Source organism: Terrapene carolina, unplaced genomic scaffold (assembly GCF_002925995.2).
Source record: "Terrapene carolina triunguis isolate 2854851 unplaced genomic scaffold, T_m_triunguis-2.0 Scaffold89, whole genome shotgun sequence".
Taxonomy (NCBI): Eukaryota; Metazoa; Chordata; order Testudines; family Emydidae; genus Terrapene; species Terrapene triunguis.
This window is the reverse complement of record NW_020664440.1, coordinates 12,765,268-12,781,355: the sequence shown is the minus strand read 5'-3', so window position 1 is coordinate 12,781,355 and position 16,088 is coordinate 12,765,268. Positions and strand designations below refer to the sequence as shown.

Genomic DNA, 16,088 nt, shown 5'->3' with positions numbered 1-16,088 from the left:
GGGATCAGAGAAAGGTTTGACAGAATAGATGAAAAAAACAAACTTGATAACAAACACCAAACGTTAAGTCGAATGGAAAGTTGACATCACTACACTTTAAATACCGCTGTGTCTGTCTTTATATGTTCCTGCTGATAGACCCAAGAAACCTCAAAGAGCTGGGATACTTTTTTAATGTTCTGTCTGGGGAATTAGTCGCAACTGATGTTGCTGTTCATGACAGATATGCACCTAATTCCACATATGCCACATGGAATATTTCCTCTCCCACTGTGTCTATAAACAACAAACAACAAACCAAAGGGGAAAAACACAGAAATTTGCATAGAATCTTAAATACACCACAGAAATACTCAGTGGGGAATTACAAAAGCAGAAAGGCAAACTTAATATGGTGAAACAATGTTAATGTAGAATTTAAACAGACCTCACAACCAAAAATGGAGAGGTGGACAAGGTTTACCCCTTCCCACCTTTCCTACTGTTATACTTAAGGCGGGGCGGGAAAAGTTTTTGGCCTGAGGGCCACATCAGGTTTCTGAAATTGTATGGAGGGACGGTTAGGCTGTGCTTCTCCAAACAGCCAGGCGTGGCCCGGCCCCTGCCCCCTATCCAACCCCCCCTGCTTCTTGCCCCCAATGGACTCCCCCCAGGACCCCTGCCCCATCCAACCACCCCTTCTCCCTGACCTCTGCCAGAACCCTTGCCCCTGACTGCCCTCCGCCACCCCATCCAACCCCCCCTCTCCTTCCTGACTGCCCCCCGGGACCCCTGCGCCCCCATTCAACCCCGCTCTGACCAACCCCTATCCATACCCCTGCCCCCTGACCACCACCCCGAACTCTCTTGCCCTCTATCCAACCCCCCCCCCCCGCTCCCTGCCCCCTTAGCGCGCTGCCTGGAGCACTGGTGGCTGACGGCTCTACAGCCGCACTGCCCAGAGCACCAGGACAGGCAGCCGTGTCGTCTGGCTGGAGCCAGCCACGCCACCGCACAGCTCAGAGCACCAGGTCAGGCAGCCGTGTCGCCTGGCTGGAGCCAGCCACGCACCACGCAGCACAGAGCACCAGGTCAGGCATCCCCGCCACCCAGAGGATTGCGGCGGGGCAAGCTGAGGCTGCGGGGGAGGGGAGACAGCAAGGGAGGGGCCGGGGGCTAGCCTCCCAGGCCAGGAGTTCAGGGGCCAGACAGCAGGGTCCTGCAGGCCAGATGTGGCCCGCGGGCTGTAGTTTGCCCACCTGTGACTTAAGGCTTGTTCATAACATGCATCCCAAGAGACATAAAAAGGGGAGGCCGTGAAACATAGCAAGATGGGTGGCAACTGTTTAGCACTGTATTGAATAAGACATGAAGTAATGAGTTCCAGCATACATTCCTTCTTTCAGTGCCACAGGTTCCAAGATTTAATGCTATTTACAAGTTACAGCTGACTGCACAATTTGTTTACATGGCTACTATTACTGTTAGCATCTAACTCATAACTTTGAAGAAAACCTTAGGATACCCTTTGTTATGAAAGGTGCTCTATAAAAACCTCCTTTTTGTTTTGTTCATTTCCCATTTCCCAATAAAACAAGTTGCTCTTTTTAAAAAATAGACAAAATAATCAAAAGCAGCTCTCACATTATGAAGAAAATCTACATAATCTGTACAGTGTGCTCTGTGGCATAGTTATATTGGAATGTCACATATAAATGTCTCAGGTGAAATATAAGAACTCATATTCTATAATAGGTGAGATTTTAGATCTTTCTTTTTCCTTTTGTGGCTATCAATCTTACATTCCTTGCATAAGCAAAGATTTCACCCATGCAAATGGCAGCTTTTTGCCTGTCCAGTCCTGGATTGAAGGACTGAGCCAGTGTTTATTAACTGGAAGGAGAAATCAGATCCCTACTTTTAGAACGTTCCATTCTTTATTTTATTCAGGTTACCAAATCTTAAATCTTAATGCAAGTAATTGCATCTTGACTCACACTTCTGATGCTGGAAATGATCCAAGCAGCTACAGAAGCTATTTATTTCAATCTCTTGTGCAGCACCTGTGAGCCACAGACTTGAACCATACTCCATTCTGGTTATGTGAACTGGTTAAACTTTTTATCCTAATGCTATTTATGATGCAGACCGCTATAGTGAAAGCTTAGTAGGTCAATAATAAATCTCAGTGACAACAGCAGGGCCCATTGTTTCACAGGAATGCAGTTCTGTGCTTCTCTTTGGGAGACATTCCTAATTAGGTCAAACTCTCCATTGAACCACTTGGTCTAGAGAATACAAGACATTCTCCTAATTTAGTCTTATGTAAAACGCCGGGGCTGGTTCATGAAATAGGTGTGTTTGAGCCACCAGTACCAGCTGCCATAATATAATGAAATTTTGACATCCTCCCATTGGGGGTCATACAAACAAGCAGTAAAGTGATACAAAGCTTCAAGCAGGCTAATTTAAAAAAAATAGAATAAGGGTGTAAGGCCCGGTGTACACTACAAACTTTTAACGCCATAGCTATGTAGGTCTGGGGTGTGAAGAAGTGCGATTTGTGACTGACATGGCTGTGCTGGCAACAGCTGCTAGTTTAAAGGCAGCTATATTGAAAAAGCTGCTCCTTTGTTAGTAGAGCTTCTTCCAGACCCCTGAAAACTCCTGAAGGGAAAAACTAGGTCATTAGAAATCATAAAAGCAGCATGGAAGCTAATTTAAGAATTATATTAACATCACAAGAAATTGGCATATGTCACATCTATGAGAGAAAGGGAAAAAACGGCAAGAAAAAAATACAAAAATGGTTGACTGGATGGATACAAGTATTCTTTAAAGAAAAGAAATCCATCTCAAGTGATGGAATCAGGGCCTGGATCTCAGTCTCTGGCAGGTACAATGTAAAGTGGAGATTAAGGGACACATTTCCAAAGCCCTGCTCACCTTTTACCACATTCAAAGGTTTAAAGGTGTAGTTTAGGACATTTAGAGAGCTAAGTGAGTAACTATACTCAGATTAGGGTTGCCAATTTGGTAATTTTAAAAACCAGCCACTCCAGTAGGAGTGCGAGAACCTCCCTCTTTCCCATGAGTCCCCACCCCTGCCCCGCCTCTTCCTCCAAGGTCCTGTCCCTGCCCTGGCTCTTCCCCCAAGGCTCCACTCCTATCCATGCCTCTTTCCCCCTCCTTCTCCTCGCTCACTGCTTTCCCCCTCCCACCCCTCCGCCCGGGTCAGGAGGGACTTGCCTGCTTTGCCGGGGTTGGGAGCTGCAGCTGCCTGATGCAGGTAGGAGGAGGCCCTGGCGGAGTAGGGGCTGGAGTGGGTGATGACCCAGCGCCACCCTGCCTCCCCCGCCCACGGTAACTGGACTCTGGGTGTTCTGTCAGTAGAGCTGACCGGACACTGTCAGGTCCCCTTTTCGACCAGACTTTCTGGTCAAAATCCAGGCACCTGGCCACCCTAACCCAAATAAGTGCAAATATAGTCTGACACTTATATGTCCAAATAGCCTAAGCTGTGTTGCAATTATTGCACAAATTGCCAAAAAGGAGACCCAGGTAAGGCTGGACCTGAAATCCTGCACTAAAAGGGTTAAAAGCAAGTCTGAAGATGAAACAGACAAAACTAGCAAAGATGTGTCTGGAGCCAAAGAGCAACTAATACACATATTGTTAGATTCACGATTGCTGTATATAGACTTCAGTGGAGCTAAGGCAATTTATAGCAGCAGAGGACCTGGCCCAGGCTGTGTAATTCATCATTAACAGCAGATACTCTATTGAAGGGCTAGAAGACTGCCTATTGTTGTATCTATCCTTTATGAAGACGCTGAAAGTGAACCTGGGAATCAGACCAGAGAGCCAAACACGAGTACGAACTAAAACAGCTGAACAAAATAATTAACAATAAAGCATTTTTTTGTTCTGAAGCATTTACACAGTGAATGATGTTTGCCCCCTATGAGGGACAATTAAGCACACATGTTATATTGGGACAAAGATGAACACAGTCTCACTAATTCATACATCCCTAATCTGTTAGAATTCTTAGTGACCATGTGGAAGCAGGTGACAAGCTGTTTCCTTTTCTCTACCCTCAATAAAAAACAAATGATAATCCATTCATCTAACAAAGCTGTGCAACTTCAGCAGGTTCATTGGCTTGACTACTGTATCCTCATCATCCTATCCTTCACCTGTTTGTGTCTGGAGAAAGTAACACATTCTGGGAAGGGATTGTCTTTTCTCTGTTTGTACAGCACCAGCACAATCCTGACGGGGGCCTTTGGTCAATACTATAATATCACAGAAGTAGTAGAAGAAGAACTTGAAGGAGTTAACAAAAGAACAGTTAAAAACAACTATTTAAATTGGTCCTTCCAATGTGCTTTACACTATATTTATCTATGTTGAATTTCATTTGACATTATGTTGCCTAGTTATACCAGCCTATTTCCTCTCATAAAACATTTTGTACAATTATGTATTTTCTTTTTTTGCCTTTTGTAATGGCACCGATAATCATGTGTTGCAGACTCGGTATACATTTATAAAGGGAAGCAGTATGCGAGAAGTTTTTGCTATTCACTCACTTATGCAACAGACTGCAGATACTGCAAGAGACTGTGGGAAGTTGGAAGGTCTTATGATCATCATTGAAACTCTTATTTTTAACTAATAAATTATACTAAGGATCATACTGATTTTATTGTATTTTAGTTGAACAGTATTTTATTTCACCTCAAGTCTTTTTGGAATTTAAAAAAATAGCCTATGATTTCAAGCCCCAGCCCTACAAAGACTTCTTGATCCTGGTTCTCAGTACACCTCTCTGGCAGTGTAAAAGGGACCTAGAAGCAGGAATAATATAATTTACATTTAAGGCTGCTTTACATTGCCAGAATGGTATAAAGTGGCCTTAGCATAAACGAGAATCAGCCGCCTTCGGATTACAATAGGATTACTCATGTGTGTAAAGATAAGCATTCACAATTCTTTGCAGGATTAGGGCCTGAATTGGACGGTTATTTACTCTGAATGGACCGTCCCAATTAAGTATTTATTACAAAATAAATAAATAAATAAATAAATAAATGCAATTCATTACAGAAGAGTGCTGTCTCTTCTCTACTCTGCTATTTTTAGAAATCATGATGCCTACCTTAATGTTTTCCCCCATCTTTGTTTATCAGGGAAGTGCTCTGCAGGGAACACTATCTCAAGGGAGATATAAACTAAGCAACTCCTTGAATGTCCCTTCAGCCTGACCTGGTTTTCTTGTCTAAAGATTTGTTTGGTGTGCTCATGTACTGTAGAAATAGATACTATATAGAAATAAATGAGTTTGTAGAAAGTATTCTCCATTGGAACTTTTCCGTTACTATTTGGTTAATAGTGCCCTATTTTGTTTAGACATTTGAATACTTTATATGCTTTTTTTTTTAAGGTTTCCAAAACTCAGCCTCCATTGCTCTAGCAAGTTTGACAGCAGAGTCAAGAAACTCAGAGAGGAAGGATGGTTTTGGGATTAAGGAACTATACTGGCACTCAGGAGAGTTGGGGTCACTTCCCAGCTTTGCCACCAACTTTCTGAATGACATTGGGCAAACCAATTAATCTCTCTGCTCCTCAGGTCCCCATCTGTATAATTAGGATAGTAAGGCTATGTCTACACTAGCACTTTTGTGGGTATAACTTTTGTCCCTCGGGGGTGTAAAAAAACCCACCCCTCTGAGTGACGTAAGTTACACCGACAGAAGCGCTGGTGTGAACAGCGTTATGTTGGCGGGAGACGCTCTCCCACTAGCATAGCTACTGTCGCTCTTTGGGGACGGTTTAATTATGTCACCGGGAGAGCTCTCTCCCGTCGGCATAGAGTGGCTAAAATAGGAGATCTTACAGTAGCGCAGTGGCATCAGTACAGCTATGCTGCTGTGAGATCTCTACCGCAGGGCTGGCTCTACTGTTTTTGCCGCCCCAAGCAGCGTGCCGAATTGCCGCCGTGGACGGCGGGGGCAGTCAGTGTGCCGTTAGGGCGGCATGCGCGTTTCCGCGGTGACGGTAATTCGGCGGCAGCTTCTGTCTTCAGCCGGGGGCAGCTGAACATAGAAGCTGCCGCCGAATTGCCCCCGCCGCGGAAACGCACGTGCCACCCTAACAGCGCATGGACTGCCCCCGCCATCCGTGGCGGCAATTCGGCATGCTGCTTGGGGGCAAAAACACACGGACTGCCGCCCCTTGCAGATTGCCACCCCAAGCACCTGCTTGGAAGGCTGGTGCCTGGAGCCGGCCCTGCTCTACCATAGACATAGCTTAATACTCCCTTTGTCAGTCATGCACATTCACGCCCCCAAACTTGCAAGCATTTACTTAAATTAACTTCACTTTATTCACATTGAAGTTAATAGGCCTACACATGTGCTTAAGTTAAGGATACACATAAGGGTTTGCAGGATCATGGCTTTCATTTGTAAGTTCTTTGAGAAAGGGGCAGTCTATAAAGAACAGTTTCTTACCCTACAATAACTGTGGTTATTCATGATGTCATCAGCGTGGATTCCATTATAGGAGTGCACGCATCTTATGCTCACAAAATTGGAGTCTTTTTACCAACAGGGTCACGTATATGCCCCAAGCCTCCCAGCGCTCCCATATGAGGGCATAAAGGGTGGTGCAGGTCCGTCAGATCCCTCACAATCCAAAGCCCATGTCACTGAGAACACTGAAAAGTGGGGATGGAGGGTGATCATGGGATCTGCACTGACAACAATCTCTGTAACCCAAGCACCCCCAGTGGCCAGAGGTCGCTCTACAGCACCCTGCCTCAGCTTCCTACTCTCTTCGAGAGCCTTTAAAAACTCAGTTTAAAGGTAGTTCAAACAATCCCCTCTTAGGATCCTATTTATTGAGTTCTCAGGTGCATACTGGCCCTCTGGGCCTCAATCCCAGTTCGGTATCAAAATAACACTTTCAAATATAGAACGCAAACTCACGCACAGTCTTCATCCCACTTTCAGTTGGGCACAAACCCAGCTCCCTGAGGGACTGCCTTTCTGCTTCTCCTGCAGCATCTCCTGCCTAGAAATTGTCCTCCTTCACAGGTCTTCCCAGCTGGGCCTTTGCAGTCCCTCCCCTGCTTGGACAGGGTCTCTCTCAGGCCTCTTTGCCTCAAGAGCTTTCTGCACTGTCTCCTGCTTCTTGAACTTTCCCCTGCTGACTCAGAGACTTGCTGTTCCCTGCAGTGTGTACAAATATACCCAGAGTTTCCAAGGGTTCCCACCTTCACTGCAACCTCCCGCTCCTTTTTGTACTGGAATTACCTGATTCCTCTCAGGTGGAGATCATTCTGTAATGGAGATTGGCTTATCCCCAGCCTCTCCTGCCCATGAGGTAAGCCACCCTGTTACAATCTCAAAGAACCACTGTAGGGTAACTGTTCTTTTTTCTTTGAGTATGTGTCAATGTGGTTCCCACTGTAGCTGACTGGCAAGCAGTATCCACTCTAGACATTGACTTTTAAAGAGATTTAGGCTCTGAAATGCCTAATTCACTTTTGAAAATGGGACTCTTAAGTCACTTTTGGGTAAAATTTTCAAAAAACACTTAGTCTCATTAAACGTCAATAGGGTTTAGGTGCTCAAGTGCTTACATCACTTTTTTTAAAATGGGAGTTGGCACTTTTGAAAATTGATTTCACTTGCAAAAGGCCTTTTAAAGACATCATGTAGCCATTTGTTTTGTATACTTTACATTATTTGCTATCAGTGAAAACTTGTTTTACATGGGACTTGTAAAAGAAGGTGCATGGCAAAGCTGAGTGCCTTTGCTCAGCTGGCATGGAGCACTGTAGTGGGGCCAGTTCACACTGGAACAGCTTACTGGGATGTTTGCCATCTGGAGGATGACGTTTTGTTCTCAAAACAGCGTCTTCCACACAGCGTGACCTCAAACTACATGGAGGATGCAGAGCAAAATGGTGTCCATCACACAACATGCATCTGAGGTCATACTGGCGGGGGCATGCTCGTAATTGTCCATTCAGGACTACACCACAGTGTGGAAGTAAAAATCAGAGCTGACAATGTGTTTTGCACCTTGAATAGTCATAGCTTCATAGATTCCAAGGCCAGAAGTGACCACTGTGATATCTAGTCTGACCTCTGGCATAACATAGGCCATAGAACTTCCCCCAAATACTTCCCTTTGAACTAGAGGATCTGATTTTAAAAAACATTCAATCTTCATTTTAAGATTGCTAGTGATAAAGCATCCACCATGACTCTTAGTAATTTGTTCCAATGGTTAATTACCCTCACTGTTAAAATATTACACCTTATAACTAGTCGGAAATTGTCTAACTTCAACTTCCAGACATTGGATTGTGTAATACCTTTGTCTGATAGACTGAAGAGCCCATTATCAAATATTTGTAGGTAATTACAAATATTTGATATTCACCCCCTAACCTTACCTTTGTTAAGTTAAATAGATTCAGCTCCTTGAATCAAAGATTCAAAGAATAGTTACTAATAGTTTACTGTCAAACTAGGAGGATCTATCCAGTAAGTTTCCTCAAGGTTCTGTCCAGGGTGCTGTACTCCTCAATATATTCATTAATGACTTGGGTAATGGAGTAAAGAGTATGCTTACAAAATTTGTGGATGGCACCAAGTGGGCAGGGTTGCAAGCACTTTGGAGGACAGGATTAGAATTCAAAATGACCTTGATAACATGGAGAACTGGTCAGAAATACAAAATGGGGAATAATTTGCCAAGTGATAGTACTGTAGAAAAAGATCTGGGGGTTACTGTGGATCACAACTTGAATATGAGCCAACAATGTGATGCAGTGCCAAAAAAGAGAAATCTCAAGCTGCAGTGTATTAATAGGAGAGTCATATCAAAAACATGGGAAGTTATTGTTCTTCTCTACTCAGCACTAGTGAAGCCTCAACTGGAGCTGTGTCTAGTTTTTTAATCAAAATGTCATGCGATGTGGAAGTCTAAGTATATTACGTCAGCACTATTATCTGTATCCACCAAAGGCAATAGCATTGGTGTAATATACTTAGACTTCTGTCATTTATAGAGCTTGCTAATAACTGATTTTTAAGTTTGCTGGCAATTCTAAAAATAAAAAAAATTGTTTCAGCTCAACGCAAAACTGAAATCTTTAGCAAATAGAAAAATGGAAAAAATATTGTTTTGTTTTTTAAGCAGTTTTTAACTTTTTAAAAAATAATACATTCTAAAACAAAAAGTCATTTTGAATCAAAAATTTGAAACATTTCTTTTAAGAAATGTAAAAACAAAACACTGACTTTTTCATATATGTTTTGTTTTTTCGACCCAATTTGTCAAACTTGGGGCACATTTCAGTGTCACTGAAGAGCGTTTTTTGTTGAAAACAGTTTCAGCTAAAAAATTATGCCCAGCTCTAGTCATTTACACTTCTACAATACGAACGTAACATGAGTATAAAATGCTATGATGAGGTAGCATTTTACTCCCACTAAGTGCAAGACAGTGGAGAATCAGGTTCACTGCTTTCAGTACAATTATAGCAGGAATGTAATTGGCCCATTTTTCCTAGGAATGTTTTTAATCACAGTAGTTGAAAAAGCAACACCATTGTTTTTTTTTGTGTTCTCCCATCAATCTGTGTCCACTTGCTGTCTCCTGTTTTATATTTAGTCTGTAAGCTCTTTGGGACAGAGACTGCCTTTTTGTTCTGTGTTTGTACAATGCGGTCCTGGCTCATGACTTGGGCTCCCAGGAGCCATGGCAAGTAATAAAAAATAATAATAAATAAAAAAGTTATCTTGATGCCAGCTTGGTGAAAAGAAAAGCATGTCTCAGAATTAGCTCAGAAGAGTCACCTTGGAAAACCCTAAAAGTGTTTGGTTTTTACCTCTGCATAAGATATCAATCTTTGCTTCATGTGAGGTCATCAAGTTTAAAATTTACGAGCGGTCGGATTAAAAATAGAAGTCAGGTTAAAGTGAATCCTTCAGAAATGTTTTGGATCAAAACATATTGCTCTGACTTCTGAGGAACCTTACTTCCAAGTTCAATCAGTTCAATGAGAAAGCAGAAGCTAGAAGCCCAGGAGCCTGTCCAAATCAGATGGCAATAATGCATTCCTACCAGCTGGGAGCCCTGGATCTGGTAATAGGCTCAAGTTTGAAGGCTCACTGCATTGCAGAGGGAATTTGCACACCTTCTTCAGCAGCAGAGATTCAAACTAGATCTTGTTATGAAAGCTCTTTTTTTTCTCAGCTCAATAGGGAGCAGATTGTTAAGCCAGGTATACCGTACAACATACCTGTGACTGTTACGGTGGTGTATGGATAAGCAATACATAAGGGCTAAAAAAGAGAGGTACATTTCCAAACTTAATTCACTAGTATTCAAGAGTTAATCTCAGACACAAAACACCTGTTAGGCACTGTGTGTGTTATGATAGCCTCTTATGGTAAAAATAACAAGGAAAGCAATGTTCAAGTCAGGGTTTGCCATGTACTTTTGGTTGAGAAATACAAGTACTTATAATTATATTAATTTGATCCATTTTCTAATAATGAAATAGGACAGCTGGATAACGGGAATACATGCCTTTGGAAAAGAACAGCACAACATATTTTAGTGTCTCAAAACAGAGAACTCTATGAAAGAATACATCTTTCATGTTTAATTATTCTTTCCTGCTGCAGTGAGAATGCCAGACAACTTTGGTGTCACTAATATGCTAGCAAAGGGAAAAGTCACACAAAAGAATAAGCATTGATACAAGACTGAAATACAACAAAAGTCAGTCTTTCCTGACAACTTTTTGAAGCACCAAAAGTGGTTGACAAAGGAGGAATGCCTGGGTTATCTACAGCAAGCAGGCAAATTTGAATTTCATTTTCTTTTTTTCCACTGTTCACAGAAGTAGATAACTCAGTTTAAAAGAGTAACACTGTTAGAGCCAGATTTTAATCTCTGAGGGCATGCATTGCGATAGAACATTTCCCTGAGCAATGCTGCAAGTAAGTGACAAGTCTGATTTTCCATATCAAATACTCTGGAGTGTTCCTCTTTTTAGGATGTGAACCTTTGACCCACTAGAAACAACTTGAAAAGCTGTAACAACCTTAGTTATATTTCCATAAAGATATAACATTTCCCAGCTTTAAAAAGAAAAAGGATTAAAGGAATATGCTTTCATTCAATATTAGCTACTCATATGAAGTATTTACACAAAGTTGCTTTCAGGATGAAATTTTTAGCCTTTGTATGAAACTCAGGGTCAAGTTTCAGGGCCTAAGTTTTGAAAACGGTCTACATTTTCAACATTAAATGGCTGCCAAAAAAAAAGGTCTCCTTGAAAACTGGACAGATTATGCCAGCCTCAAAATGACACTAGTGAGGATAAAAAGAAGATAATATTTTAATTTAATATCTTTCAAATAAAAAGTGGAATTAGCACTGGTCACTGGTGACCGATGGACAGTTCTGGAGACTGAATTCCTCTATTTACCCAGATTAAAGATAGGAGCACAGACAGCAGTAGAACAAGCTTCTCAGCATTGCACTGCAATGTGCTTCAACCCCGACCTGGAGGAATAGGTTTTAGGGATAAGAGGGTAGCTCAGTCTCCATCATCCCGTAAAAGCCTTAGCTTCTCTGCAAAGACTGCTGATAAATATGACAATTGACAGCAATTGTGGTTGTGGCTTTTGTGATGTGGACAATTGTCCACTGGGAATTGGATTGAGGTCACCAAATTCATTATGCTTACTTCTTATAATCTAACAAAGGTTGTGCCAGCAGTGCAGTGCAGACATGCTGTACTGTCTTGGTGGGGAACATAGATTTGGTCTCGAGTTCAATCCAGTCTCTCAGGCGGATAGAGCTCTGCACTCTAAAGAATAACTGTGCTCAGTACAGGTGCAGGGGAGAGAATGTTGGGTCACGCTTGAACTGTTCCCTCAGTGGAGGACACCAAGGTGCTCCAGAAGAAGCTGTGTCTGGAAATAGAGTGGTAACTATGCCACAGGGACTTCTGAAGCCTGTTGGGAGTGTAAAGCAAGGACAACTCTGTGTGTGTGTGTGTGTGTGTCTGCTGGGGTGTGTGTGGGTGTGTGTGTTGGGGTGTGTGTGTGTGTGCGCGCACGCATGGGTGCACACACTTGTATATTCTGCAGGTTCCAAAAAAATAACCAAAATGAAAATAAATCCCAAACCATGAACATTATTAGCCAGTGCTTTCTTACCTTTAAAAAACGCAACATGATTCTCCCTCGTATCCAAAAAGAGTAAATCTAATGTAACTTAGACCAGCTCAAACTTTGCAACTGCAAGCTCAGGTCGTTTCCTAAAGGCTGACACAATTTGGGGCTGAATTTCCAATAGATGATCATTAGAAGCAAGAGGAAGACCAAAGACAGGGTAGGCCCACTGCTTAGTGAAGACGGAGAAACAGTAACAGGAAACTTGGAAATGGCAGAGATGCTTAATGACTTCTTTGTTTCGGTCTTCACCGAGAAGTCTGAAGGAATGCCTACCCTAGTGAATGCTAATGGGAAGGGGGTAGGTTTAGCAGATAAAATAAAAAAAGAACAAGTTAAAAATCACTTAGAAAAGTTAGATGCCTGCAAGTCACCAGGGCCTGATGAAATGCATCCTAGAATACTCAAGGAGCTAATAGAGGAGGTATCTGAGCCTCTAGCTATTATCTTTGGAAAATCATGGGAGACGGGAGAGATTCCAGAAGACTGGAAAAGGGCAAATATAGTGCCCATCTATAAAAAGGGAAATAAAAACAACCCAGGAAACTACAGACCAGTTAGTTTAACTTCTGTGCCAGGGAAGATAATGGAGCAAGTAATTAAGGAAATCATCTGCAAACACTTGGAAGGTGGTAAGGTGATAGGGAACAGCCAGCATGGATTTGTAAAGAACAAATCATGTCAAACCAATCTGATAGCTTTCTTCGATAGGATAACGAGTCTTGTGGATAAGGGAGAAGCTGTGGATGTGGTATACCTAGACTTTAGTAAGGCATTTGATACGGTCTCGCATGATATTCTTATCGACAAACTAGGCAAATACAATTTAGATGGGGCTACTATAAGGTGGGTGCATAACTGGCTGGATAACCGTACTCAGAGAGTTGTTATTAATGGTTCCCAATCCTGCTGGAAAGGCATAACGAGTGGGGTTCCGCAGGGGTCTGTTTTGGGACCGGCTCTGTTCAATATCTTCATTAACGACTTAGATATTGGTATAGAAAGTACGATTATTAAGTTTGCGGATGATACCAAACTGGGAGGGATTGCAACTGCTTTGGAGGACAGGGTCATAATTCAAAATGATCTGGACAAATTGGAGAAATGGTCTGAGTTAAACAGGATGAAGTTTAACAAAGACAAATGCAAAGTGCTCCACTTAGGAAGGAAAAATCAGTTTCACACATACAGAATGGGAAGAGACTGTCTAGGAAGGAGTACGGCAGAAAGGGATCTAGGGGTTATAGTGGACCACAAGCTAAATATGAGTCAACAGTGTGATGCTGTTGCAAAAAAAGCATACATGATTCTGGGATGTATTAACAGGTGTGTTGTGAGCAAGACACGAGAAGTCATTCTTCCGCTCTACTCTGCTCTGGTTAGGCCTCAGCTGGAGTATTGTGTCCAGTTCTGGGCACCGCATTTCAAGAAAGATGTGGAGAAATTGGAAAGGGTCCAGAGAAGAGCAACAAGAATGATTAAAGGTCTTGAGAACATGACCTATGAAGGAAGGCTGAAAGAATTGGGTTTGTTTAGTTTGGAAAAGAGAAGACTGAGAGGGGACATGATAGCAGTTTTCAGGTATCTAAAAGGGTGTCATAAGGAGGAGGGAGAAAACTTGTTCACCTTAGCCTCTGAGGATAGAACAAGAAGCAATGGGCTTAAACTGCAGCAAGGGAGGTCTAGGTTGGACATCAGGAAAAAGTTCCTAACTGTCAGGGTGGTTAAACACTGGAATAAATTGCCTAGGGAGGTTGTGGAATCTCCATCTCTGGAGATATTTAAGAGTAAGTTAGATAAATGCCCATCAGGGATGGTCTAGACAGTATTTGGTCCTGCCATGCGGGCAGGGGACTGGACTCGATGACCTCTCGAGGTCCCTTCCAGTCCTAGAATCTATGAATCTATGAATCTATGAATCTATGTATCTGCAGACACTTCTATTCAGATTAGAGGCACCAATACAAGCTTAATAGAAGGCCTATGCATTTGAAATTTTACATTTAAATCGTGCTCGGATCAATACCTGTGATTTGACTCTAAGAACAGCAGATACAGACAGTCTTTGGAGTGGGAAGGATTGGTCAGGCACTGACTTGGTTAATCACCAACAGTTTTCAGTCTGTGTAGTGTTACCACCAAAACCCCTTCTAAAAACAGCCCTTAACCAGCTAAGAGCAATTACCAATGATTAATGAAGGGCAGCACACAGCTCTCATAATAAATCACAAATCATAACAACCAGAATGCCTCACAGGAGTGTTAGGTTTGCAGCTATTGGTAGGGAAAGGCAAATAAATTGCTTTACAATTGCTTTCTGTGTGTTACCATGCCAGTCTCCTTTCCACAATGCATGTTTTCATTTCCCCTCACTTCTTAGTCACAATCAATATGCCCTACTCAGAAAGATTTTATTTTATTTCAAATTGCACTCTTTGAGCACTACTGCTGGCAAAATAAAATAATTTAAGAAACATAAAAAAACAATGACATCCTGACAAAACGTTTACTACACATTGCTTGTGCTGCAATAAAAAAAACCAGGAAAGTTGTCATGCTGTTTACCATAAATTGTAAGCTGCCCTCGTGCCATGTTCTTTCCTCTCACGTTTTCAGCCACACACTCGTATAGACCAGCATCTTCCTGCTGAAAGTTTGGGATTTCGAGAACTCCACTCGATTTTTGTCTCCTGGCTTTCCTGGGTATTTGTTTACCATCTGCTCTTCTCCAACTAATAGTAGGAACTGGGCTGATAATAAGAATAAAGCAAAAGAGCCTCATAGTAAAAGCTACACCCTGTTACTGGGTTATTAATTCATATTTTAAAAAGTAGAACCAGTGGAAGTTCTGTTTCTCTAAAAGCAATAGTTTTGTTCATATACTTAGTATATTGTGCAGTGAATCCAAACTGCAAGCAACAGAACCAGTCTCTAGATAAGCCACTCCCCACCTCCCCTTCTGACTTTGGGAATCAGGACTCCAAAAACACAGGTGTGTATCACTTGAGGTGAAGAGGATGTTCAATAGCTGGTTACAATAATAGGTTCTTTATTCTCTCTGTGGGCCAGTCACTAGAGGGTGATTACACACACACATCCACCCATCTCGATATATTATGCATGTTGCTAAGTGAGAGCTGGTTACCCTCTTGAAAACATTTCAACAAGCACTTCACAAGCTTAATTTTAATTCTTTGATTTGATCACCAAAAGCTCAATTGTGTGTTCCTGATACTTCTCTTGGAAAGTGAACAATGCTGTCATTTTGATTTTATGTCTCCCTGGGCCTAAGCTTAACTCCCACTGAAATTCAGAGGGAGCAGGTTTGGGCCCCATATTGGTACAGTATTGGCCTGATTAAGATAACCGTTCATCTGATCAGTTCCATCTGTTTCATATACGATGACTTCTCTCTCCACAGGGTGAATACTCTGCCCAGGAACTGGAGTAGTTTGGTCACTGATTGCATAATTTATTTTTTTATCGGTTTACCAGCTAGCCCATCGTGCACATTGTCTGCACTGGCCTGCTGAGCAGGAGCCCATGAATAAGGGTCAACAACTCCACTTTCCCATCTGCCCCATATATTAATTGTATATGTGCTGAAAATGTATGTTAATTGCAACATGTGACACTTTTCAGAGCCTCTCAGGTGCCAAAAGAACTTTAGTAACAGACAGGGCCGGCTCTGGCTTTTTCGCCGCCCCAGGCGAAAAAGCCTCCGGGGGGAGGGCAGAGCGCCGGGGGGGACTCGGCTCTCCCCCCCGGCGGCCAGAGCGCCGGGGGCAGGGCAGCGAGCCCCGGCTGGGGCTCGGCTCTCCCCCCCCCCCCCCC

General features: G+C 42.6%; 1 protein-coding gene across 1 annotated transcript in view; it reads right to left on the bottom strand.

Annotated features, from left to right (window-relative positions):
* Window positions 1–16,088, bottom strand: part of CNTN4 (contactin 4) — a 353,580-nt gene that overhangs the window by 111,346 nt on the left and 226,146 nt on the right. The window contains exon 8 of the mRNA XM_026650447.1: window positions 14,820–15,004. Within this exon, the coding sequence (XP_026506232.1) occupies window positions 14,820–15,004 (185 nt within the window). The remainder of the gene's footprint in view (window positions 1–14,819; window positions 15,005–16,088) is intronic.